Source organism: Xiphophorus couchianus, chromosome 22, assembly GCF_001444195.1.
Source record: "Xiphophorus couchianus chromosome 22, X_couchianus-1.0, whole genome shotgun sequence".
NCBI classification, from domain to species: Eukaryota; Metazoa; Chordata; class Actinopteri; order Cyprinodontiformes; family Poeciliidae; genus Xiphophorus; species Xiphophorus couchianus.
In genome coordinates this window covers 5,087,256-5,113,084 of record NC_040249.1, presented here as the reverse complement: position 1 = coordinate 5,113,084, position 25,829 = coordinate 5,087,256, and the positions used below count along the sequence as shown (strand labels likewise).

The following is a 25,829-nucleotide window of genomic DNA, read 5'->3' as shown; positions in this document are numbered from 1 at the left end:
GTCAAAAGAGTCGAGGTTTATACCACAATACTTCGATTTAGAGGCAATAATAATGATAAAAAAGAAACTGATAAACGATCAACTTTAGAACACATTTTCAAAGAATTGATCGTGCTAGGACAAAAATACAAACGTAATGTGAAAATAGATGGTTGTCTGGACTTGCCTGCCAAAACAAATAAGTTGAAAGTCAAACTTGATTGGCCCTATTGATGGACCCGCATCACCTTTCACATTTAGGACTCCACATTTATCTCAAGGTGTCTTTCTTTTACGCTCGACTGTATATGTCTGTGCTAACTATTGTGTTTTCCTTTGGGTGAGAATCAAATGTCGCTTTGACGTTTTTCTAAAGAATGAAACGCTTTCTTTTTTTCTAAATGCTATCCATAACCATTTGGAGAATGTTGAAACGCCATCACATTCTTTAGAAATTACATTTTATTATTCTGTGTCAGCAGTCAGGCACTCTAGGGAGCGGCCTGGTCACCAACTCACTCCTCCTTTGGCCGGCTCTGGTTACATGGCTTTGTATATTTCACATTAGCTTGGTCAATTTTTTTATATATATATAAGAAAACAGCATAAAAAAATGAAAACAAGCCGTGGATTTGTTTGGCTTACGGTTCATGTGTCGGTCAAAATGTAAATTTTCCTTGAGGAAACAGAGACCACTGGCTGCAGGTGAGCATAATAAATCAGCTCCCTTCACTTACACGAAAACCATCTCCTCATAAAGAGGTGTCACGTCCCAGGTGACTGTGGTGCCAAAGAGCTCTGCCTCGGCTGTATGCAACTGGTAACCAAGTGAAAAGATATGCAGCCTACCCGACTGAAAGCAATGAGCGGGGAGGCTGGGATATCCTCCCTCCTTAAAAGCAGTCTTCCCCTTCCATGCCATCCCACTCTCCGATTGGTATAACAGGTAATTAGTGGTGTGTCGTGGCCCGAGGGAGCCGAGGAGCCAGGAAGAGGTGGATGAGTGGCGAGACGGAGAGTAAGAGAGAGAGAGAGAGATTTCTGATTACCTGACAAGTTAGGGCTGGAAAGGCTACACTTAGCCCATTAAAGATTTTTTCTTCAGCGTGACATTTGAGAGCAGCTGTGAAGCCGCGCGCCACCTTGCCATTTCCCCGTACACTGGGCATCCATTTAGGGACACGGATGGAGGGAGAGGAGGAGGGAGGAGGGGGGCGAGTTAGAGAGAGGGGCCACCGGGCCATCACAGCAGCACAAATGGATTTCATTCACCAAGGTGAACTGTAGTACTCTGATAAATGCACTTCCTTGAATGTCAGCAAATGTCACCGGAGAAGCCATTTGCCACCGTTTTAATAGCTTCCGCGGACTTATGGTGGGAGTGACGGCCGAGGAAGGCGGCGCGAGGCGGGAGAAGGGAAGATGACGAGTCACGCGGAGGAGCGGGCAGGCTGAGAGGGAGTCATGAGCAGGCAACACGGAGGACAAAAAAAATACAGAGGGATTATGTCAAACAAAAGGAGGAACAAGTTGGGCTATCGTCACTTCCACGTGATTAAGCAATTAGCTACTTGATACGCCTCCAACAACAGGAGCACTTCTCCTTCCTCTGCTTCCTCTCTCAGTCACTTTTCCTCCGTTTTGGCCTGCAGATGTTCCCTCCTGTGAGATTTACATCATTACCCACGTTGCTTCAGTTTTGCGGCTTCCTCTCTGCACGAAGGCATGTACGTGTAAGACGTAGGCTACACCCCGTCTCGTCCGTGTCTGCTGGAGTGAGAGTCGACATCATTAAGTGTAATGTGAGAACCTGCAGGTTCAGTTGAGGCCTCGGCGCCCTGAGAACTGGCACACAACGAAACCGCAAACAAATAAAGACTGTTGAACGCGCACAATTGTCTTGACAGTTTTGGTTTGATGAATAAAATAAAGGCAAGGCGGATTCATTACTCCCACAACCATCCTCAAACCCCACTAACCCTTTAGTGAGGTCATCGTCAAACATGGTGACCCTTTCCTTGACTTGTTGCTGCCAGTTTCCTGTTTGTTCTTTTCAAATTTTTCCTCCTGATCTGTTTGTCTCCCTGTTCACTTTACTTTTGCACTTCAGTATAACACGACGCCTTGTTTTTGTTTCTTATAGCAACTTAGTTTTTTTTTTATTGCACCCACTGGGTTTGCATCAGTGTGTGAGTAGGTTGTTTTGACCGCTTGAGGACGACGCTGGCTGCAGCCAATCCTAATCCCCCATTCATTTCCACAAGCAGTTGCTAAGGTTACAAATTACCTTTGGAGCTGGTAAGTGGTTTCTTTTATGACACTGGACGCCCTAATCCTTTTACTGAATACATATTTCATTTAGGATTAGCACAACAACAGATACAGTTGTTTTTTTTGTTTGTTTTTTGTTGTGGTTTTTTTTTTTTTTTGGACTTATTTCGACTCTGGCTCTGCGTTCTGTTCATGCTCGTCAGGCACAGCACTTGCAAATCAACTCTGACTCCCATTTAAAGTAACTAAATAAATGAATAAATAATACTTTTTCATAATTTTAGTCTCTCATTTTGTTTTTTTTTTTCTTTCTTTTTCTTCTTCTTCTCATGGCAGAGTGGTGGGAAAACCTGAGGGAAGTGAAACTCAATCAAGCAGCCTCTGTTAGATAAGTAACGACAAGGCTATTATCTGGTAAACAATCGATGAGAGCGCATTATTCTCCTTTTCAGCCTCTGTGGTGTGTTCAGGCTGCCGGTTTTTAGCAGCTGCCAACAATTATGGTGTGTTGTTCTTTAATGTCCTTTTTAGCACAAAAAATAGAAAGGAGCTGGTGTGTTTATCTTTTCCTGAATTTCTCAGTGATGATATGACTACGGTATCTGGTGGCTCTCATTTTGACTGATTTGTGACTTCAACTAGTAAATGAAAGCCCTGGGGGGGGAAAAAAGAGAAAACCTATTGTATGGTATTCAGGATTATAACTTGTTGGGTTATAGTTTCAGGATTTTTCCTAATAATTCTTAATTATGTTTTGTAGATAACATAGAGTGGCTTGCAAAAGTAACCTGAAGCATTTTTGTCTGATTTAAACGTCACCGTATTTTATTGGGATTTTAAACTGATATAAAGTGGCTCTTAGATAAAACAATTCAAAGTTTGCACATCATTAAACAACAAAAACCTAAAAAGTATGGTTTGCATTTGTATTTACCTCGCCTTTTCCCTCTGATACCCCTAAATATAAGCTATTTAGTGCAACCAGTTTAGGAGTTACCATAGCAGTTTTTAGCCGCTGTGTGAAAACATTAGCAAACAGCATCATGAACACACAAGAGCGTCATGAGGGAAGCGTCACCTTAATTTGAGGACAATAACCCCAAAAACAATTGAAGGGTTTTGGTTGAACAACATGCATGTTTCAGAATGGCACAGTCAAAGTCCAGACCTTAATCCAGAGAATCTGAGGCTAGATATTAAAATTTGCTTCACATTAACTCACCATCCTTTCAGACTTAGCATTTGCTATTTTCAAAAAAACGAGAGCAAAGATGTCGTTCACAATTCATCTCTTCATAATTATGTGCAATGTTGTGTTGGTCCATAACTCAACTATAATCCGTTGAAATTTATAGTTGAGTTTTGACAAATTGTGAGAAAAAGTTCCTGTGGCCTAAATGCTTCAGGAACCAAATGGAAATTTTACAACCTATTGTTCTTTTCATATCTAAATCTCATCCACACTTTGAATGATCTTCAGCTGCAGTTCAGGAAGAACAATTTTATTTTCTGACTCTTGCCAGGACTTGAATGCCCCATTTTCCCCTGCGTACAGAGCCGCTTGCTATTGACCTAACGCAGCTATTGGAATTTTCTGAGCTGACACGAGTTCTGGGAGCCTCAGTGCTTTTAGCGCGCTTTCCTGTTCCACTTTTTTGTCCCCCCCTCTTGTTCCTCCTTGTTCCTTTTGCTCTGTCTGAGTTGACATATTTAGCTATCAAACTCCTGAATTTATCTGAGACAATATGATCTCCTTCACCATTTACCCACCTGTCCAACTTGCTGAAAAACTTCATTCGTGACACACTGATTCTCATGGATGTGAAAGCTTTGGACGTGTTACGTGATGAGATCATCGTCAGGATCATTGTTGGCAAACACAACAAAAGCCTGATGGGAAGAAGCTCTCTCTGTATGTGTGTGTGTATGTGTGTGTGTGTGTGTGTGTGTGTATAAGTGCGTGTGTGGGGGTGTGTGTGTGTGCACTTGATGGCTTCATTCCCATATCAGCAGTGTTCTCTCTTTGGATGAGTCAGGAGTCTAAGATTGGACCCATCCTCTCTCATCTTTCTCTATCGTCCCGCACACAACAAATCAAACAATCTTACACACACGCACACACACACAGAAAGAGAGAGAGAGAGAGAGAGAGAGAGAAGGTGGGTTCTGGGGTGAAGTGGTGCTCAAAACGACTGAACCTGGGGTCAGGTTGAAGTGAGAGACAAGGCACAGACGAGTCATGCTTCCTTTTGGACGTGATGCGTTTCATTTGGTTGTTTCTGCTGAGATTTTAAAACCTTTAGTATCGTCTCCAAACTTTTTTTTACAAACTCTTTTACGCTGCACAATTGTATCATAGCTTTGCGATTTCCAAAAGCTGACTCCCATCCTCTGTCTTGAAGCACGAAGCAGGAGATAAAGAGAGCAACACACGGCGGCCGAGGAGTGCCAGAATGAGCCGAGCTCCTCAGTAAAAACCCGGGGGAAGGGATTTGGCGTTACACCCGGCTGTCTACCTGTCTGTCTGACTGAGGGGAAGTGGGGTTTTCATTGTAACGCCGAGCCAAGGTTCTCCTCCTCGGTGGCGACTGGAAGTGTGGGTCTTTTTGTGTGTGTGTGTGTGTGTGGGCCTGCGAGTCTGTGTGTTTTCCTTGCTTGCTTGGTCTCAGAGGCATCATGGTGAAGAAGAGATAGGCTGACAACCAAAATTTCTCTGCAGTATAGATGTCTGCGCAAACACGATGCAAAACAGAGAGGATGGGTGATGCAGAGGAGAGAGGCAACGGGGGGGAAATGTAACAATAAAACTAAATTTCACTAAATTTTGCTGAATTTCTTCATGCCGATGGGGGGAAAAGAAAAACCCTTCACCTCTGTTACTCACTCTTCTTGTGTGTTTTGATCATTTTCTTTTAATCCTGCTGTATGAATGTCAGTCACTCTATGTCAGACTATTCTTTCTTTCTTAATTCTTTCTCCTTATTCTTTTGATCATTTCCACCTTTTATCTATCCAGTTATCTTTTCTCTCAGCCCATTTCCTCCTTGATATGAACTGTCGTTTTGTTTCTTGGTAAAAGTTGTTCTTAGGGGTTCTGCAAATTTACAGTCACTCCAAAGAAAAGAATCGTCCTCCATCATGGAAAGCGTATGAGAGAGATCAGGACTGCTTTTTAAACCTCAACACATCTCTATGGTCCACATTTCCGACAGCAAGTGAGAGTATATGTGCCTCTGTTTGCCAGCAAATGTTTTTATAAAACTGCTAATTTGGCTACACAGCACTTTGACCTGCAAAATAGCCACACAGTAAAAGAATAAAATAAAATAAATGACACAGTGTGTTTTATTTGCAATTTTTTTTATGCATCAAAAATGTTTTGTTACACTACAATAAACTGTTAGGTGAGCACGTGAAACAGAGCAGCTCATTTTCAACAAAGCACAAATAAGGAAATGCAAACCCAAATTTATAAGTTCAAACTTTTAGGCTCCCGTTTTGCCACATAATCAGAAAGAGGTTCGTTTCAGACCGGAAAATTTTTATGGGGTAATTGATGCAGAAAATGTAAAAAAAAAAAAAAAAAACAATTTGTAGATTAACAGGCATGAAGATATGTAGATAATACAAAACATGTATCCATAGGGACAATAGATTGTTCGTGTTGTGACATGATTCTGAATGTAAAGTGACATTGGCTGTAGAAAAGACTATAGTTATTATCAAAAATTTTTCCAATGTCAACTTTATAAAAGCATAAAATTCCACACACATGCACTTTTCTTTATCCTTGTACAGAAAACTCAATGTTTATAAACTGAAATTGACACAAAGTCGGTTTGAAGCAGGTTTAATGAATCTCTTTATTAACAAATACATGCTTAAAAATGAGAGGAAAGTATTTACAAAGGAGATGTCCCGTTTCAATTCCAGCTCAATAGAGATAAAGCTTTAAAAAAAAAACGGCCTTTGCAAAGTATCTCTCGTGCATAAAAATACAGTGAAGCTTTAATAATTATTTCACCTGGTTTCCTAAAAAAATCCATATTACACAGACTTTCCACATATATTCTCATTTCATTAGAGAGAGAGAGAAAAAAAATACTATAAATTGGGTCAAAAGCTTGGAGATTAATGCAGTGGCAATTAAATTGGTTGATAACACCTGACCTCCAAGCAGTTATCCATAATGAGATAATAGTAATCTCTGCTCCAAAGGGGGGGGGAATGACTCTCTGTAAGTCTGTTTCCTTTCAGACACTTACATTAATGTCACAGCTAAAATATGATTTATTCTGTGGATTAATCAAGAAACTTAATGCAGAAGGACTTCAGTGAGAGGTTTTAATAGCATTTGGATAATTTTTCATTTAAATAAAGAGCAGAGGCAAAAAAAAAGGAAGAAATGTCAAGGTTTACATTAATTGTTTGAACTGTTACTCAAATTATTTTTTACTTTTTGTTTTTCCTTTTCCCTTGAACCTTGAGGGATTTTTCTTTCTTTTTCTTTTCTTTTTTTTTTTTTTTTTTTTTAGTCAGAAACCTTCTTGAGGATATAAATAGTCTACAGACTTTTCAAGTCCAAACACAGACAGGTTTCTCATGGAGCAGAGCAGTGACGTGGTGAAGTCGGTGGGTTTTCCTGCCGGGGGAAGATTTAATAAACGCAGAAAAACAAACAGTGCGCGCAGTGAGGACGGTGGCACTCCGGACACATCCTTCTCTAGGAAGGATGTTGAGTTTTGGAGAGAAAATAAAAAACAACCCAGAAATATCAACAACAACAACAAACAAACAAAAAAAAAAAAAGCTACGGATGACTGTCTTTAACCCCGCCGTGAACCCTCGACCTTACCTTCCGACTACTTCCCATTACCTCTGCACGAGATTTCGGGCCGCATTCCGCAGCGCGCGCGCGCGCACACGCGGCATTGTGCGCTTGTGTTTTGGCAGAGGCCGCGCGGGAGCAGAGAGAGGGCGGCGTGCTGTTCACGGAGGGGTCAGAAGAATGAACACCGCCGCGTCCACAGGGCACTTTACAAAGAGACACGGATGGTCTGTGCAGCCGCAGTCAAATGGAAATGCTGAAGCCGAGGCGCGGGGACTTCTGGCTCCTAAAGCCCGGATGAAAACAGCCGTGTTTACCGGGAGAGAACTGGAAAAGTGACATTCCCTCTTTTTTTTTGGCTGTAGGTGGCGGATTAAAGGTGTTCACAGCCACAGAAGAGAAAAACATAACTATAAACTGGAGAAAAAGTTTCTTTTCTGTTTGAAGCGAAAGAAAGAGGGAGACATAGAGAGAGAGAGACAGACGCCAAAAAGAAATATATAATTATGTGTATTAATTATCCCTATTTTAATTAGGCTTATTTTAAATTTAAAAAAACAACAACTCAGATGTGTAATTTAAATAATAAATCGAGATTAATATAGTAATTTAAAAATAAACACACCCGTTCGGTGAAACCATAACTTTGAAGTTTCGTCACGGGTCCTCGTGTTATTTAGTCAAGATGAAAACGTGTTCTGGATTTTAAGTTCTGTATCTAAAGTTATCCTCATCAGAGACGCGGAAATCTGGCTTGGCCAAGTTGATCCACCCGAACCAACTTTAGCCACATTTAAACATCGACACGCGTCTTTTCAGCTTCAACCTTTTAACTTGCTCATTTCAACATGCAGACTTTTCGATAAAAGATAATTCCTTTAAAAGTCATAATTAGGGAAATAATTGAGATTGTGACGTTGAACCTTTAGAAAGTTGAATTTTGTTACTGCCCTCACGACACGCAAGTTAATTAAGTTAATTATGCCAAGCGACGTGATACATTTAGGATGATGTCATTGATAATAAATGTGTAAAATGTGAATTTTTGTGCAGCACAAAAAAGAAAAAAAAACATAGCTTGAATTTTATTTACTTATTACGTCTTACTGTGGGTAAAGCTGAATTTCGCTATGACGTAACAGACCTTCGATCTCATCACTCGCTCAAAATTTCATATTTTTCATTTGGTAAAAACATTTTTTTTTTTTTTTTTTTAAACGTAAATGTAACTTACGTAAGAACGTAAGTTGCCATGTATTTCATTTCATGTGTCATACTGATGACTGTTTTTAATCATCAGAAACAAGTGGGGCCGTCTTTTTTTTAACGCTATACGATAACACCGAGGGTAAAGGTCACCGCAGCTTAAGCAGTGAAGGGAAGCAGAGGACGGAGGGCAGGGCCACAAACTACAGCTGCCACATGAATGTTTGATAAGCGGCTGGGATAATGGCTCCTTCAGTCGGTCGAACATCAACATCTCCATCGCGCTCTGACATCTGCCATCTGATAGCTAATAATCCGAAGCTGAATAATGAATGAAAGGCAATAACCAAGCTGAGATGGGATATGGGTCAAATTCTAACCCGAGAGCGATTGGTTAAGTACTTGATGTGGTCCGAGATTCATTTGTTTCTCTTTTAGGTCGTTTGTGTGTTTAACGCGGGAGTTTCAGCTGCAGGGGGATGAGCTGTGCTATATATGGTGAGCTGGACAAGAAACCCCTCTGATACCAGACTGACCAGTTAGTGAGACGGTGACGGAAATCACCCAATCAGTCAGGAAAAGTTTCACTCCGGTCTTTTCATGGACCCAAATCAAGTTTAAATAATAATAATAATACGACTAATTATTATTATTAATAATAGTAATAATGGTAATAATTATTATTAATAATAATAGTAATAGGCTGATGGTACTTATTATTATTATTATTTACTACTACTACTAATAATAATAATAATTATTATTATTATTTAATACTACTACTAATACTACTAATAATAATAATAATAAAGAGTTCAATGGCTCATCCTTTCTAATGAGTGACCTGTTGCACCTTTGCTTCCCTCCTGTCCCTGCACTCCACCCTTCTCGGTTCTCTCAGACATCAGTTATTGATCCAATATACCGACCATAATCAGATCGGACGGGCTCTGCTCAGCCGTAAATAAGACTTGTCTATAGTTTCCAGTTACGGGACAGTTGATTTCGGACAACACCTCTGATTGGCTGGTGAGTCCAAGCCGCTCGATGAAAACAAACAAACCTGAGACCCCATAATGTAAAGGATAAGGTGTTAACCTATTGCCTATAGCAACCACGTGAGAGGTAAATGCCTGATTAATCACTAAAACGGTGACGTTAATTTTAGGTCAGTGAGACTTATTTTATTTGTGCGCAATAAACATGTGTACTCTACTACTTAGCTGTAATAGTACACTTCAGAGTGGACTTACGTCATTAGACTGGAAAATAAATTTCCTTAAAACTGCAAACATCAAATTCTTATAATGTACTTAAATTAATTGTATTGTTATCGCCTCGGTACCATACGAATAAAAGCATTCTGATTCTGATCTCAATGTTTTAGAGATTCAATTTGTTTGTGCTGAAAGATTCAAGATAATTAATTTTCAGTCAACATGGAGTTCAAAATAAGAACTCTCTCTCTAGTACAACAGATCCATCCAGTAAATGTTTAAGTTCACATAAAAATTGAATAAATTGTACCCATTAATATTTGTAGATTTTGGTCACCTATATTAGTTTGTTTATGCAATGTAAAATTGTGGTTAAATTATACAAATATTGTGTTACTTTAATAAAATTTCTACTTAAACATTTGAGAAAAACGGAAGTGAAGATGTTGAGTCAGTCAAACTTTATTCTACTCCTTATACACCCACATTAAAGCTTATATATATATATATGTGTGTGTGTGTGTGTGTGTGTGTGTGATATGAAGATCTTAAAATGAACAATTACCTGGAGATTTTTGGTTGAAATAGTGCACTGCAACAACAATTTAAGTTTGTATCCATCTTGAAGTAGTTTAGCAACAATGCTAAAGCTACTGTTGAACATGCTAACGTGCGGATAAACCATGAAGAAACAAGTGGCATAACTTTGTTGGTAGGGAAAATCTTGTTAGAAAAGATTTACTAAATTGTATCAGTAACATTTCATTCTTTAAACACAAAAAAAAAAGTTTTTTGTTCTTCTTTCCCACCGTGGAGGACAAATAAGGAAAAGAACCGTGCTAACTAGTTAACTAGCTGAGTCACTAATCTACATGCTGACTGTTGAGCTTAAATCAATCAACTCAGAAAGCCTCCAAAGTGAATATAAGCAAAGTGCTTCATCAATTGTAAGTATTCAATTCTAATATTTTGTTTTATCAGTGTAGAATAGATAATATATAAGTGTTTCAATATCTTAATATGCATCATATTATACTGAAATTACCTTTGTGTCCAGGAAGGAGAGGGAAATGTTACTCAAGTTTAGCAAATATGATGGTGGAATTTTGTCTATGAACAAATGTGGCTTAAAAACAAACAAGCAAGCAAAAAAATGTGCTTGTGATATAATCACACTGCCACTGCTGAAAAACCTGTGAACAAATCGTTTCATCAGCCCCAGTTCTCCACCATCCTCCTCACTTTTCCCTGCCTGCTCTGAGCAAGAATTGTTCTCCCTGAACAATGATCACCGCCGTGCATGCCAACAATCCCATGCACACTGAGCGGATATGACATGGCCCACCTCTTTTACACTTCATACCCGCCTCAAACTTGACTCGGGGGTAAACGGGCAATCGAGTGGAGTAATGTCAAAAGCTGCAGTCAAGGAGGAGAAGGAGAGAAACGCGGAGACAGACAGAGAGAAAGAGAGAGAGAGAAGAAGAACTTGCTGGTCATGCAAAAGCAACAATCAAAATGTGAGACAATGGTATTTGGATCACTGCGACAAATACTACATACAGAGTAGGAGGGACACTTCAGCTATGGATCACTCATGTTGGTTGATTGGAGACTTTAGAAGCTTTAACGGAGTCTTTGTGCTTCGGGAGGCGTAACTTCTGCATCCTGGGAGAGGAATAAATGAGAGTAACAAGCAGCTAGTGTGGGTTTTAAACTGGAACCGGGTGACAGTTTACGTCATGGGAAAATCTAATGGAATTTGTCAAATCAGAGACAGGAAGAAACTTTCACACCTCAGTGGGATATAATGCTTATAGCCCACTTTTATACTAATCCAAACTCTAAAGTTTGAAATGCTAAAAGGAACAGCCTTTGTACTGATATGTATAGGTGATTATTGTTTATTGGTGCTAGAGGTGTTAGCAAAAAACAATGGTATAACAATGCATTCACTCCAAAAACAAAGATGACATGTTCAAACGTTTTTCAAGAAAAGTACCTCAAATCTGAAAGCATTTGACTAAATAGTTTTTACTTTATGATGACCTGTTTCTGTCTTGATTGAAGTTAAGGTTTGGTTTTAAGTACATAACTCGTGCACTTTAAAAATGTATTTTGTAGGATATTACATATTAGCCATGTAACGATTAACTTAAGCTGGTTGCAATGTGTTGACCAGTAATGGTTGAATTCTTTCAACCCTCACTAGTTTATGTTAGAAAGAAATCTCACCCAAACTTTTGGACTAGATTTATCTAAATATGTTGTTGATATTTACTCTGTACAGTGAAGTGGGCAATGCTAAGGCTCCTCTGTCCGGGTATTATTATTAGTAAATATAAATAAGAGCTTCCATAAAGTATCTGGTTTAGAGAGTCTTTGTATAGGAGCAATAATTGAAGTTCATATCCAGTTTCAGCTAGATTAGTGTCAGAGCTAATGCTAAAGGCAACCATGCTAGCAAGCTGAGCTTTTTAGCTGTGAGGCAAAACTCAGTATTAAAAGATCTATTTCCGTTTAAGTCCGAATTTAGTTATTTTATTTTGTTTCTATTTAACAAACAAACAAAAAAAAAACAACAGGTGATCAAAATAATAATAATCAGATTTTAATTTATTCAATTGGGTAAGTAGTTTTTAAAAATGATTTAAGGGTATTTTAGCTGTCAGGCTTACTGAAAAACTTCTATGCAAATGACACCAGTTTCTCCATATAAGATTTTTTTTAAAGTCCTGTTCATTACATGTAAATAATTCATTTGCTTTATCATTTACCCTTAGCTGAAAAAGTGTTGTTTTTTTATTATTTGACAGATGAAAATTTCATTTATATAAATTTTATTTTGTTATAAGTCATTCACATTTTTAAGTAAAAGTTTGTGTGTTTCACAGCTGGAACAACCTAAACGCATTGTTTCAAATCTCACGGCTTTCTTTTAAAAGAGTTTCCCCCCCTAATGATCAAGATCACCTACCATCGCTTTTGTATCCTCTATCAAGAATCAATAAATAATAGCAACAATACTTTTTTTTTTTGACATACAAACACGTTGTGTTCTAGAGGTCACTGTTCGTTGGCAATCATTTCATCGTGGTTCAGCTCCTCTTACTGCTTTCAAACTAGCGTTAGCACAGATGGGTAACAAGCTAAATCTGGGTCCAAACTTAAGCACAGAAACTTCCTCAGTCAAATGTTTCTATGTAGTTCTCATTTTTTGCTAAGTTAATATAGTCATGTATGAGTATTAGTTTACTGACTGAATCAATTCCTTAAACTGTATTCCAGCCAACTGATTAACAAAACGAATAATAATAATAATAATAAGTTTCTGAGTAATAGTTAATCTCCGAAATTCCTTTTTTATAGTGTATGTTCTTTCAAAACCGAGCAGACTAGCTCTCTGTTGTCCTGCGTTTACATACAGTCTCATGATGCTCCGCGCCATATCTTCATCTGCTGAATAAGCGGCTGTTTTACTGGTGAAAGGCGTCACGCAGGGCCGCGTTTAAAATGGGACTCCTTGGCCACAGAGCTGCCTCTCGTATAGTGTGCGAGAAATTGTCTGCGGTTTCCACATCTCTCACATTAGTGAGCTTTGGGGTTGGACGTGTCAGCCGCAGTAATTGCATCTTGTCAGCTCCTGTGACACCGGGCTAAAGGGCCATCTCCACAGCTCCCATCTAACATGCTGGAGCCCCGGCCGGTTAATCAGCCAGGACAGACGAATCCGAAACAGAATATGTTTTTTTTGGGAAGACCCTGGCTGGTCATTGCGTTGCCCTCATTCATGCTTGAGAGCACCTTTTTCCTCCACACAAGCAGCTTAATGACTTATGCACACGCTTTATTTAGGGACTGGAAGGAGAAATGGACTGACTGCGCTGAAAAAGTGACTTTTGTTTTTTTTTAATCTGTGAGAGAGTCATTGGGGAAAGTTAAGGTGCGCATCATGTGTAAAGCTTGGGGATATGCGCCCGTTATATTTATTTCTCCCTATTCATGAATCGACCCATCTACCTGGAAGAGTGAACACCCGGCCTCCTCCGGCGCTGCCCCTCTCTGTCACATTGCTGCACCAGGCGGCTGATGTAAAAAAAAAAAATTTAAAAAAAGACACAAAAAAATTTATTCTACAAAAAAACCAACAACTTATTGAGGTTGAGGGACTTTGTAAACACATCAAGCACCAAGATCTGCAAGTATTTTATAGCAGTTTGTCAGCTGCTGGTTGCTGGTGGATGTATTTGCTTGTGAAAGAATAAATCTCATTATGGTGAGCAAATATGTAGAGTAACACCTCTTCACTCTGAAGGGCTCAGTTTGAACAGGCGAAAGGAAAACGTTTCTTCACAACATCTCATACTCAGAGTGGTCAAAATATGTCGGGTTTGGGACTCATTACACTGAAAAAACGAATTTCCTAGTTAATTAATTATTTCAATGTGAAACGACCATTTTGGTTTGTAATTGTAGTACCTTCTGGTGGGTAAATTCTATTAACTTTGGACACAATACATATTTGCATCGCAATTTAGCTAAAGGCATTGGTTCAGTCAATCATTGTGTATTCTTGTCCTTTGTGTGTCCAGTCAAAGTGGAATTGTTGTTGAAAGTATTACATCAGTAAAGTTAAAAGGTCTTATTAGACTTGTGGTGGAGAAAGTCTCTGTGTTGGAGCAATGCATTAAGTTTGTAAACAGCTTTAAAAAGTTAGCTTACTGTATGTGACAGCATTGGTATGGTTTCCTTGTCATAACGCTGTGGGCTTTCTAGAAACCAATGAAGTTCTCACAGTGGTTGATGGCTAACAGCTAGCCAGCTAGCCAACTTTAGATGTCTATCAACTTAGAACAACTCAAAATGAAAATACTCGTATCCGTAGGAAACAGTGCTGTGTTAGCAGAAAACAGCTGAATACAATTTCCCCACAAATCGTTACTACATAGGGAACTGTGTTGTAAAGCCAAAGAGAGTTCTTGTTTTTATGTAAAGTTAAGGCAGTAGATAAGCTGTTAACTGGTAATGAAATCTAGGTTTGTGAAGAACGGAGTAAACGTTTTGGGTTTTGAGTCGCCTGTGCAGTAGCGTCAAATATTGTGTAATACAAAGTATCCGGGGTTCATGGTTGTTTGAAAGTTATCCCAACAGGGGAGCTGATGCGGTGGATTCATATAGCGTACCACTAGCTTCTTAGAGTTCACCACATTCAAGTATTCAAATCATTTTCCAAGAAGATACTGCTACAGGTCAGGGAACTATTTCTGATAATAGCTCTAGATAACGTTATCTTTGACTAGCTTAGCGACAGCGGTAATGCTAAAAATCTAACTTGGTGACGAGCCAACAGACTTCTGTGTTGAACGGAGAGCAACCCCAAAGCGACCCCAGCAATGTTTATGGAGGTAATAATGGATGATACTGTCTATGGACTAATCTTAAAGTTGTTGAGAAATGAGAGCTGACAGTCTCATCTTGCTAGCGTCCTTCGTCTTGCTATGAAGGACGATGATGATGCTAAGAGCAGTCTGGATGCGTAGTCGGAACCACGAGTGGTGAGACTCTGACATGATGACACGTAACTACAATATATTTAAAATATTTGAAATTAACTCACAAACATTTTTTTTGCTTCTTATCTGAAGAGATTTTTTTTTAAAAAGATGCATTCGTGACAATGCTAATGCCAAAGTCAAACTTGTTCCCAGAGGCACTTGGAACAATATTTCTGGGTTGTGGTTACCAGGGAACCAGCTTGCAAGTGACATAATATAACATATTTAAAAAGTTTAGAGGTTTATATACCTTGACCACAAAGTGGAGAGGTGAATTGAGAAGAAATTGCTTCAAATATATCATAAATGAAACACACATAAATCGTTGCATCAGTTTCATTGATAAAATGCTAAATGTTTGTTTCCACTGTAATCAAAGCTGGTAATAAATCCTAAATATTCATAGTTTGGTCCTGTGGAACTCACCTGTTTTTGTTTTGTTTTTTTTTTGTTTGGTTTTGTTTTTTCCTAATGAAGACTGGTGCAGGCAGAGGGCCAGACAAGGCTAATTGATTTTTAAGTGTTTCTGTGGTTTAGAAAGAGTGGGAGGGAAATCCACTTTTAGTCATCTGCCAAACTCCTCCAGTTTGTACCTGAATTCATGGGCAGTGATGTGTTGCTGATGCGGCTCAACAAGCCACACTGGGGGCCAGATGAGGGATGGACACAGGGGCCAGAGGCTGATCTGCTCTTGGGGATGGGGAGAAAACCCGGGTTGGGGAGGTGTAGTGGAGTGGGGGGAGGGGAATAAATGAACTTCTTTTCTGCAGAGGCAATAAGTTGACATGTCAAGCCTCATTCAGCAAACAATGGCAGACGCACTGAGTTTGCGATAGAGGCATGCAAACACTCCCTCCAGCTTCTCTGTCATAGTTTGTGTTTGACTTATCCATGTTCTCTAAAAATCCCCAGAGTGGAATTAGCTAACTTACAGCCCAACGCTTGCAAACTACGTTTGGCGCTGTTAATCCATGTGCTGTTGTGACATAAAGAGCAGACAGGCACCACACAAAACATGCATGCATCATAAGGCTGGGTGTGCAAGAGGGGGTAAAAAGAAGAAGAAAAAAAAAAAAAAAAAAAAGCCACTCTGTGAGCGGAAAAAAAAGGGGGATGTGGGAGAGAGAAGGGAGCGCGGCTTGCAGCGCCACTCTTCCAGTCCCACACACACAAGATCCGGGCGCGCGGCTCCATTGACTACGAAGGAGGCTTTTTCAGGGGGGTTCATTAGAAGTAACGAGTTGACACAAGGTAAATCTTAATGTTGAGGCGCCTTTTCTCTACCGGCCCGGGGAGGAGCCCTCATTAACTGTCGCTAACAACCCGTGTAAATACACTGATTGGACAGCTCCGATACAGGCTCCCAGTCCTGCCAGGAAGTCCCCCTAATGAGACCACACAATAAAAACAATAAGAGAAAAACAGAGGGAGGGAGAAAGAGGAGGGAGAGAGATGTTAAAAGAAAAAAGAGAGAGAGAGAGAGAGAGAGAGAACTTTTGTACTAGCTATGTGCTGTTAAAGTTGGCGCCACATTAACCGATCATTGTGACAACAACCATTTTATGCCTGCATTTTTTTTAAATTCATTATTTTAGGTTAAGGCACAGCTTCGTGGAGCCATCTATGAGAACACACACCAAGCACTAGTTGAGCGACACAGTTTAAAGGCGCTGCTATTCTTTAAGCAACAATGTTAAACTATTTCGATATATAATACTGCAGGAGGAACAACTAATTAAATCAAAGAAACTTGACGCAAAGTTAATCCACACCTTTCCAATATATATATATATATATATATATATATATATATATATATATATATATATATATATATATATATATAGAGAGAGAGAGAGAGAGAGAGAGAGAGAGAGAGAGAGAGAGAGAGAGAGAGAGAGATAGATAGATATAGATATAGATATATATAGATATATATTCAAATGAGTTACGTAAAAATATCTGGGACGATACCTTAAAAAAACATTCATTGTTTGAAATAATATTTTTTCCTCAAACTGACATTTTTTACAGTGTAGGCTCATTATTTGCTCTCGGTTCGCGGCAGTGGTCAGCATGGGGAGAAGGGGATTGTGCGCCCCGTCCCGACAGGATCATTCATCGCTCAGCAGAGGCACAGATTCAATCAGTGCTTATAGTCTATTCAAATATATTTGTTAAAAATGTGGGGAAACCTTCATTTAAATGCATTTAAAGCGAAAAAGAAGCTCACAGGCAACTTATAGCTAATTTTGTATTTTTTATTTTATTTTTATTTATTTTTTTTTTTTACAAAAAAAAATAATAATCGAGAAAAAAAAACAAAACAAAAACAGGTTGTTAACGATTCCAAGGGGAAAAACTTACAGGAGTTGCAGCTGAATTTCCACCGAGTTAGCGCGGAGCCTGTGCCGCCTCCAACCAGGCTTAAATCTTGACAGTTTTTGGAAGACTGCAAAGAGATTAAAAAAAAAAAGAAGAATAAGAAAAAGAAAACCAGTAAGAGGCAATTACTAATATATAATTCTTTCATAAAATAAAATGCAAACAGTAATAAAAACATTTCTTTAGGACGCCTGTTGTTAGGGCTCTGTACAACAATCCCAAAAGAACCAGTCGCTTTTAAAATAATAGTTATAATAATAATAATAATAATAACAATAATATTTGTTGCATGGTTGTTTGGTTCCTACCCGTGATCAATCCAGGATCCCGTCCTGTGTAGATGAGGTGAATCCCGGTTGCAGCAGCAGCAGCAGCAGCAGCAGCAGCAGCAGCTGCAGCACCGGGCGCCTCTCTCCTGTGTTTGCCAGTGAGCAGTGCTGTGCTGCTGCCTTCCTCTCTCCAAACAGAAGGTCAACGAGGGAGCAGGGGGAGAAAAATAAATAAATAACTGAAATAAAAGAAGATCCTTACTTTCGTGCCTTCTTTCTCTTTTCCTGTTATACCTTTTTCAGCCAACACCTTTTTTTAAATTTCTTTCTCTCATCCAGTGCCCATCTCTCTCTCTCTCTCTCTCTCTCTCTCACCCCCTCACATGACGTAACATCATCTTTGTTTATTTGCTTTCCTCATTGGGACAGACTGATAAGGACAAACAGACAGTAAGCAGTGAATAATCAGGATGGCGAATAACGCCTCGGATCCAATGGGTGTCTCTGTATCGACTGCCAAAATAAACATTTATTTATTTATTTATTTATTTTGCAGAAACTTATTTTCTTAAACAGCGTTGCGCACAAATAATAGAACACCTCCAAGAAGACATGTGTGTGTGGTGGGGGGAGCCGCTTACCAGCCGCTTTAGTGCTCCGGCGCGGCAGACTCTTGTTTGTGTTTGTTGTTGTTCCTTATGGAGTTTTTTTTGTTTGTTTGTTTTGGGGTTTTTTAAGGCTGTTAGCAAACGGAGAACTCACCAGATTCTCTCCGCGCATTCAGAGCTCCCGTCACCCCCCCGCTGTTAGGAACATTCAGCGATAAACACACAATTACGCCAGGTGAATAAACTTGTTAGAGGGGAGTGGGAGGGGGGAGAGGTGTTAATTACACGCTTAACGTAAACAAAAGCCATGTAAAAGAATGTGAATTACCACAGGCTTTCCTCTCTTTCTCTCTCTCTCTCTCTCAAATCCCCATTCATTCAGGTTTTACATTTCACAATCTAGTCTCCTTCTTAGATTTTGGAGTGATTTCCGAATTGCCATGCGAGGTTCAACTCCACAAATGGGACTCCCCTGAAAACAGGAAGAAGAAAAACAACAAAAAGCCGAACGACGTAATGCGGGGTAATACCTGGAGCCTCGGTTTGAGTTGTGATCAACCAATTCGGTGCGCCCAGTCAGGTGTTTGCATATTCCTGAAGTAGTCTTGCTAAGCCAAACAGTCACAACCTGGGGTTGTGCATGAGCGCGCGTGTTTGTGTGTGTGTGTGCGCGTAAGAGAGAAGGCGAGGGAGAGAAAGAGAGAGAGAGAGAGGGGTTATAGGCTGGAAGGTTGGTTTTAACACCAGCATGAAAATACCAGCCTTTACTTCCAGTCCACAGAGCTTTGCAATGGGGCCAATTCAAGTGCCACTTGGAATTAGTCCTCCTGGGTTTGGTGCAAGCAGCACAGTGGACAGGTTTGATCCAACATGCTGCCCCACCTCCACCTCCCACCCACTACACAAACGCGCGCGCGCGCACCCACACACAAAGCGCCAAGTTAAGGCACAAACAAAACAAAACAACAACAACAAAAAAACCCGCCTGAACAAAGATCATCACACAAGCCCCGGCTCCGCGGCGTGCACACTTTCCACACGCAAGACACCTGAGCGGCTCCAAGACGCTCCGTGCGTAAAAGCGCGCAAATTCGCGCCGCAGCGCCGACGTTGAGCGCGTTAAGTGCCAAAACAGGTGTTGGTCACGCATGCAGCATAGGGAGCTGTGGCATACTCACTAGTCCTTCAGAAAGCTCCAAGCTTGAGGTTGGCGGTCAGTCGGTCCAGATCCGGAGAGAATGTGCAAATCGCAGAGAGAGAGAGAGAGAGAGAGAAGGAAAAAGTTTTGAATCCCTGAATGAATTTGTAGAAAGGCGGCTTAGGATCATTATGTCAGCTTTATTGAGGAAGGATTAAGCAGAGTCTAGATGCTACGCCTTATACTCGGCTCTTTCACAATGAGGGCACTGTTCGTTTTAGGGGTGAACTCACACTATTTTAACACCCTCATAAGCCCTGTCTAAATATGAAGTGGTTTTAGTCATAAACATGAAAATCACACCACCCCGGTCACCGCCGTAAGCCGAGTCCCATGACTGGATGCGGACATTGATCGTGTCCTTTAGCCACCAGATCAAATGCAACGAAAAGTGCTTTTATGTCTCCGAGAAGCTTTCAAGTTGGCACTGGATTGTAGTTCCAACACTGGACTAATGGTTTTAATAAGGGGTACTGGAGTAATAAAAAAAGAAGAAAATAATACATAAAAAAAAGGGTAAGAAGTCAATGGCAAGTGAGTTTCTCCCCCCCTCCCTCCTCCTCCTGCCTCCCAAAATATAAGGAGAGAAGGCGGCGGGGAAATGAGGGAGGCAGAGTTGTGCACTCTGAGTCCCAGAGGCCGAGCGAGAATAAAAGTCACGACCAGGATAAAGTGGGAAAAATAGGCAAAAATTGCTGCCAAAAAAACAAACAAAAAAACACTATTTTATTGTATATGAGGTAAAAAGAAAATTAAAAAATATATATATTAAAAAAGTTACCACGGTGAAAAAAACAACAACAACAAAAAATCCAAAATAATGTGCAAATTGGCTCGCTTCTATTCAAAACGTGTATTCCCGGGATGCAGTCATTGGTTGTCCATTTGTCCCCCATTTAAAGCTCCCTCCCTGCTCTCTCTCTCTCTCTCTCTCTCTCTCTCTCTCTCTCTCTCTCTCTTCTCTCTCTCTCTCTCTCTCTCTCTCTCTCTCTCTCTCTCTCTCTCTCTCTCTCTCTCTCTCCCCGTCTCTGCTAAGCATCTCCAGTCTACATATCTGCTTTAGCTTTAACGAGCCTCGTTAAGATCGCAATAATATTCCACCCTCTAATTGCTCATTCCATTCAGCGGATAGGCGAGCATTGGCTCGCGCCCGATGCGCGCGGTGCAGTGGGAGGGTTGCTGTGGAGATCCGAGACTCTGATAACCCCCCGTGCGCGCTGCACAAGTGGTGAAAGCCTCTCGCGCTACGTACTGGCTAATGATTGGCACGCTTGACAGTGATTGGCAGGGCTGCCATGACAACGCCACAACGACACCAAGAAGACCAATAGAAAAGGGAAACAAAATGTTTCAATGCTACACTCAACGGCGGATTTAAGGGGGAGATATTATGAGGCTGGTGTCATTAGGCGATAGCCATTGAATCATTCAAGCTTTTTTTACTCGCCGTATTTTTCGGGTTTTTCCCCCCCTTTTTCTCGGTAATTTTCTTTCTCTCTCAGGTCATTTCCATGGTTTTCAGATCCCCTTTAGAGCTTTATCCCTCCCATTTCTTCCTGCCTAACTTCGCTGATCGCCCACTGCTGCTGGCGAACAGCGCTCCCGCCGCCAGGTCTCCAGAAGACTTGTCCATGTTTCAGCTACCGACCCTCAACTTCTCCCCGGAGCAGGTGGCGAGCGTCTGCGAGACGCTGGAGGAGACCGGGGACATCGAGCGGCTGGGCCGCTTCCTCTGGTCCTTGCCGGTGGCTCCGGGAGCGTGCGAGGCGATCAACAAGCACGAGTCCATCCTGCGCGCCCGCGCCGTGGTGGCGTTCCACACGGGGAACTTCAGAGACCTCTACCACATCCTGGAGAACCACAAGTTCACCAAGGACTCGCACGGCAAGCTGCAGGCCATGTGGCTGGAGGCGCACTATCAGGAGGCCGAGAAGCTGCGCGGTCGTCCCCTTGGACCTGTCGACAAGTACCGGGTGCGGAAGAAGTTTCCGCTGCCTCGGACCATCTGGGACGGGGAGCAGAAGACGCACTGTTTCAAAGAGCGGACGCGGAGCCTGTTGCGGGAGTGGTACCTACAGGACCCGTATCCGAACCCGAGCAAGAAAAGGGAACTGGCTCAAGCCACTGGACTCACTCCTACACAGGTCGGGAATTGGTTTAAAAACCGGAGGCAAAGAGACAGAGCAGCGGCGGCCAAAAACAGGTTGGCGATTTTTTTATTTTTTTTTTTATTTTCCCCTGCTTTATCAAAATCGCTAAAAATGCGCACTTATGTACAGGGGGGGAAAACGCTTTTTCTTTGATATAAGGAAATAAATGTTACTTCGCTTCCGGAGACACTACCCAAGAAAAGAGACAGGGCAAGGCTGGAAGTCAGGTAAAGGGAGTGAGCTGCGGCGACATGTTTGCTGTGGAGTGAAATCCGGGGCAAACACTGGAACTATTTTTTCTCTCTTTCACATTAAATTGCAACCTTTGAAAATTAAATATGACAGAGACGGGTTGATCAACGTCAAAATCTGAAATGAATGCACGACTAATAATTTAAGAACAAAAATAATAAAAAATAGGTGAATAAAATAATGGACTTTAGAACGACATTGTTTAAATTTGAAGTTTTAGTTTAACGTGGATTTAAAAAAATACTGTTAATTCAATTTTGTAATATTTATTTAATGTCTGAATTAATCTTTTATTATTATTATTATTATTATTATCATTATTATTATTATTATTTTTTTTTTTTTTTTTTACATAAAACCACGTGTTTATTTTCTCCGTAGAGGAATCATATATCTAACAAGTATGCTCAGAGTATTAGTAAACAACCGCAAATATATATCAATCTTCTATTGTATGAAGAAATTGTTGTTAAATTGTTGTTAGATGAAACACGTTTTCATTGAGCATGACGCAATTTGTAAACAGCATTGAATTAATATAGTTTGGTGAATCTTTAATCCTTTCATTAATTATTGTAAAAACGCATTTGTGTTTTTTTTTTTCTAAAATAATTCTATTTTTCTAACTATCCAAAAAAAATATTCTGATTTATTTAGGTGAAATTAAAAAGTATAGTATAATAATATAGTGTCTACATTTAGCTTTTATTTTGCCCCCGTCTCATTTTAACGTAAAACTGTGATGGAAATGAAGATTATCTGAAAGGATAATGGACACATTACTGATATTAGTCCACTAAAAAAAAAAAAAAAAAAAGAGCATGCATAAAAGCCTCAGTCTGTATTCATAACATTACGTGTGATATCATTTCATTGAAATGCTATAATTGATTAGAAAATGCCCCCAAGAGTATTACTAAGCCATATGAGCTCTGTCTTAATCTCTTGGATAAATGAATAGATATATTTCTGCGCTGACATTATCCTTCCGCGATGGAGTTATTACTATTATTATTATTATTATTATTATTGTTGTTGTTGTCATTCTTATTATCGTGAGTGGACAGCAGAGAAACATTCAGGGTTATTGGTGCAGCCTGGATCTCCACGTCATTCATTCATGCACCTCCATGCTGCTGCAGCACAAAACCTCCGTTAGGCTCTCTATATGTTTTATTTCTCATTTAACTAACCAACATTGATTTTTATTCATTAATGTATTTTTTTTTTTCCCCCTGGAGTTCACAGAGGCTGGAAAGCACAGCAGTAGATATAAAAACAACAACGAAAACAAAACAAATAGTTTACGTCCCAAGATTTTGTTTTGCTTTTTTATTTTTTATTTATTTATTTATTTATTTATTTTTTTGTGCTGCTACTGTTTAGACTATTCCACCTTGCATTGCGCGTTGGTTTTGTAGCAAATCCTCCCAGCGTTAGTTGGTCTAAACTGTCTAAATAGTGCTGCGTTTTTTTTTGTTTTTTTTTGTCCCTTGAAAGCTGGCTGCTTGATAAAAGCACGCATGCATGGCTGGGGCCAGCGCAGGGAAAGAAAGGAGAGTTTTGAACCCCTATTTTGCACCAGGATGAGGAGCAAGAGGAGGAGGAGAGGGGGTGAACATTCTCAGGTCTAATTGCCATTTCTCTCATTCTCTCCCTCCCCTCCTGCTTTCTCTCTCTCTCTCTCTCTCTCTCTCTCTATTTCCCCCCCCCCCCCCTAACCTCTTTTTCCAGGCTCCAGCACCAAGCAATAGGACCGGCCGGCATGAGGTCCCTCTCGGAGGCCGGACTCACCCCTCACAGCTCGGCCGAGTCGCCCTCGACCGCGGCCAGCCCCACTACCAGCGTTTCCAGTATGACAGAGCGAGTCGACACTGGGACGTCCATCCTGTCCGTCACATCCAGCGACTCGGAGTGCGACGTATGATACGGCGAGGAGGAGGAGGAGGAGGAGGGGGGTGGTGGTGGAGGGGTGCGGGTTGGGAGGTCAAAACTAGAAGAAGACAAAAAAAAAAGGAAAAAAAAAAGAGAGAAATATTTACAGGGGAAAACGGACCCGAGAAGATGACAAAAAAAAGACTCATGAGAAAAGGACCGATTGATATAAATATTAAAATAAAAAGAGATAAAAGCACGTCTTTTTTTTTATTAAAGCGCTTTCAAAGGACCCACGCCTACCCCTCGTCATCATCCCCCCCTTCACACCAACATCAACACTAGACTACTTGCATGATTTTTTTTTTTGTTGTTGTTATTATTCTTTTCCATTTTTGTAATCAGGGAAATCAACCTGAATGCAAGATTTTTTTTTCTCTCTCCACCCCCCCGTCCTCCCCCCATCAGGAACCAGAGGGAATAAAAACAGATCGTCTTTTTTTTTTTTTTTTTTACATTTTATTATTTTATTTGATTTTATTTGTTTGTTTTATTTTTCTCCATCCAAATGACGACGGCGAGGAAGCAGCCGCGTGCAAACCAGATGCAATCCTGTTTTCATCTTTCTTCTTCTTCTTCTTCTTCTTCTCTCTTTTTTTTGTTTACTTTGTGTTCATCAGACAATCATTTTTAAGTCGTAAGCACCTTTTTTTCTTAACTGCATTTCTGTCACTGCCTGTGTGTGTATGCGCGTGTGTGCTGCGGGTGTGTGTGTGCGCGCGCGTGTGTGTGTGTGTGTGGGATATAAACCTGGTCGGAAAGAGGGGGGAAAAAAAGAAAGAAAAAAAATATTAATGACAATAATAAGAATAATAATGTGTCGAACGGATCCGTTTATGACTGTATCAGATTTTTATTTTTTATTTTCAAAAGAAAAAAAGAAGTTTATATTGAATTATGTATATCTCAAATAATGCGATCATTCTCCCGCTCTGTAATATACGTGTAGAAATATGCTTGTACATAATTATTGCTATGCCCCCCCACCCCCCTCGACCCTCTTCCTCCTCTTCCTCCTCCTCCCCTGCGAGTGTCATCCTCTTTTCTATCCCCCTTCCTCACTTTTCTTGACTTGGTGTTCCTACATAAAATATTTGTCAAAACTTACACCTCGAGTGCTGCAGGCGTTTTTGTTGCGGTTTTTTTTTTTTTTTTTTTATGTGTTGGTGGCTCACTAATCTTCATATATTTGGTCTGTGTGGCTAGTAAATGTGTTGACCCCTCGCTAAAAGCCGTATCCATCTTGTTTGTTTTTTTTGGGGTTTTTTTAAATTTTTTTTTTAGTTTGTTTGTTTTATTATTAGCGTGTAATTCAAATGAAACGTTGAGTTTGCCTCGCCTCTGTGCATGCTGTCCGTCTTTCCATCCGATTACGGACAAGGGCGGTCATAAGTGGCTAAACACATGCTCATATTGGCTCATTATTGGATTGTTGGAGCATTACCGCTCATCCTCGCTTATGATCCCCCTGCTTGGTGGAAGGTTATGCAGTCAGGTGGCTAAACATGCGCGATTTTTTATTTATTTATTTATTTTTTTTTTTTGCGATTAGCACACTGTAAAAAAGAGAGAGAGAGAGAGAGAAAACAAAACAACGAGTGCTACAAGAACTTTGTCAAAACTTGTATTTTCAGTTTGCTGAAAACTATACAAGAAAGAAAAAATGTGCTTTTGATAGATTTACACAAAAATGTCAATGTAAAAAAGAAGAAGAAAAAAAACAACAAAACAAAACAAAAAAGATGTGAGTGCTATTTCCACCTTTGTGCTGGTGAATACAGAAATTAAGTAAACGCGCCATTAAATGGGCTAATCACGGTGGGGACTCCTCCCCTGTCCCAATCTCCCATTGTGGCTCCTGAAAAGAGCTTTTCTTCCTCGGAGGAGAACCATTTCCACCCCCTCATCCACCAAAAAAAAAAAAAAAAAAAAAAAACTCTTTTCGCCTCCCCCTGCAGTCCATTTCCAACCAAAGC

General features: G+C 40.3%; 1 protein-coding gene and 1 long non-coding RNA gene across 4 annotated transcripts; one reads left to right on the top strand and one right to left on the bottom strand.

Moving 5' to 3' along the window:
* Nucleotides 1–9,025: 9,025 nt before the first annotated feature.
* Nucleotides 9,026–20,438, bottom strand: LOC114138408 (uncharacterized). 3 transcript variants are annotated; one of them, XR_003594210.1, is made up of 4 exons: nt 17,750–20,438; nt 17,424–17,508; nt 13,522–13,587; nt 9,026–11,169 (listed from the first exon to the last, which is right to left on the bottom strand). It is a non-coding gene; the product is annotated as an uncharacterized LOC114138408 (long non-coding RNA). The 3 variants fall into 3 exon arrangements; XR_003594209.1 differs by lacking the exon at nt 13,522–13,587 and having other exon boundaries at nt 9,028–10,920; nt 11,065–11,169; nt 17,750–20,435; XR_003594208.1 differs by lacking the exon at nt 13,522–13,587 and having other exon boundaries at nt 9,027–11,169; nt 17,750–20,435.
* A 168-nt stretch (nt 20,439–20,606) lies between these two features.
* Nucleotides 20,607–25,419, top strand: six3a (SIX homeobox 3a). Its single transcript, XM_028007637.1, has 2 exons — nt 20,607–21,719; nt 23,653–25,419. The coding sequence occupies exons 1-2, from the start codon at nt 21,028–21,030 to the stop codon at nt 23,843–23,845; spliced, it is 885 nt and encodes a 294-aa protein (XP_027863438.1). The 5' UTR covers nt 20,607–21,027; the 3' UTR covers nt 23,846–25,419.
* The last annotated feature ends 410 nt before the right edge of the window (nt 25,420–25,829 follow it).

Bases quoted from the DNA above. Each gene is read 5' to 3' on its own strand.
- six3a (XM_028007637.1), top strand. From the start codon at position 21,028: ATGGTTTTCAGATCCCCTTTAGAGCTTTATCCCTCCCATTTCTTCCTG. The intron at 21,720-23,652 runs GTTGGCGATTTT...CTCTTTTTCCAG, and splicing joins GCAGCGGCGGCCAAAAACAG to GCTCCAGCACCAAGCAATAG.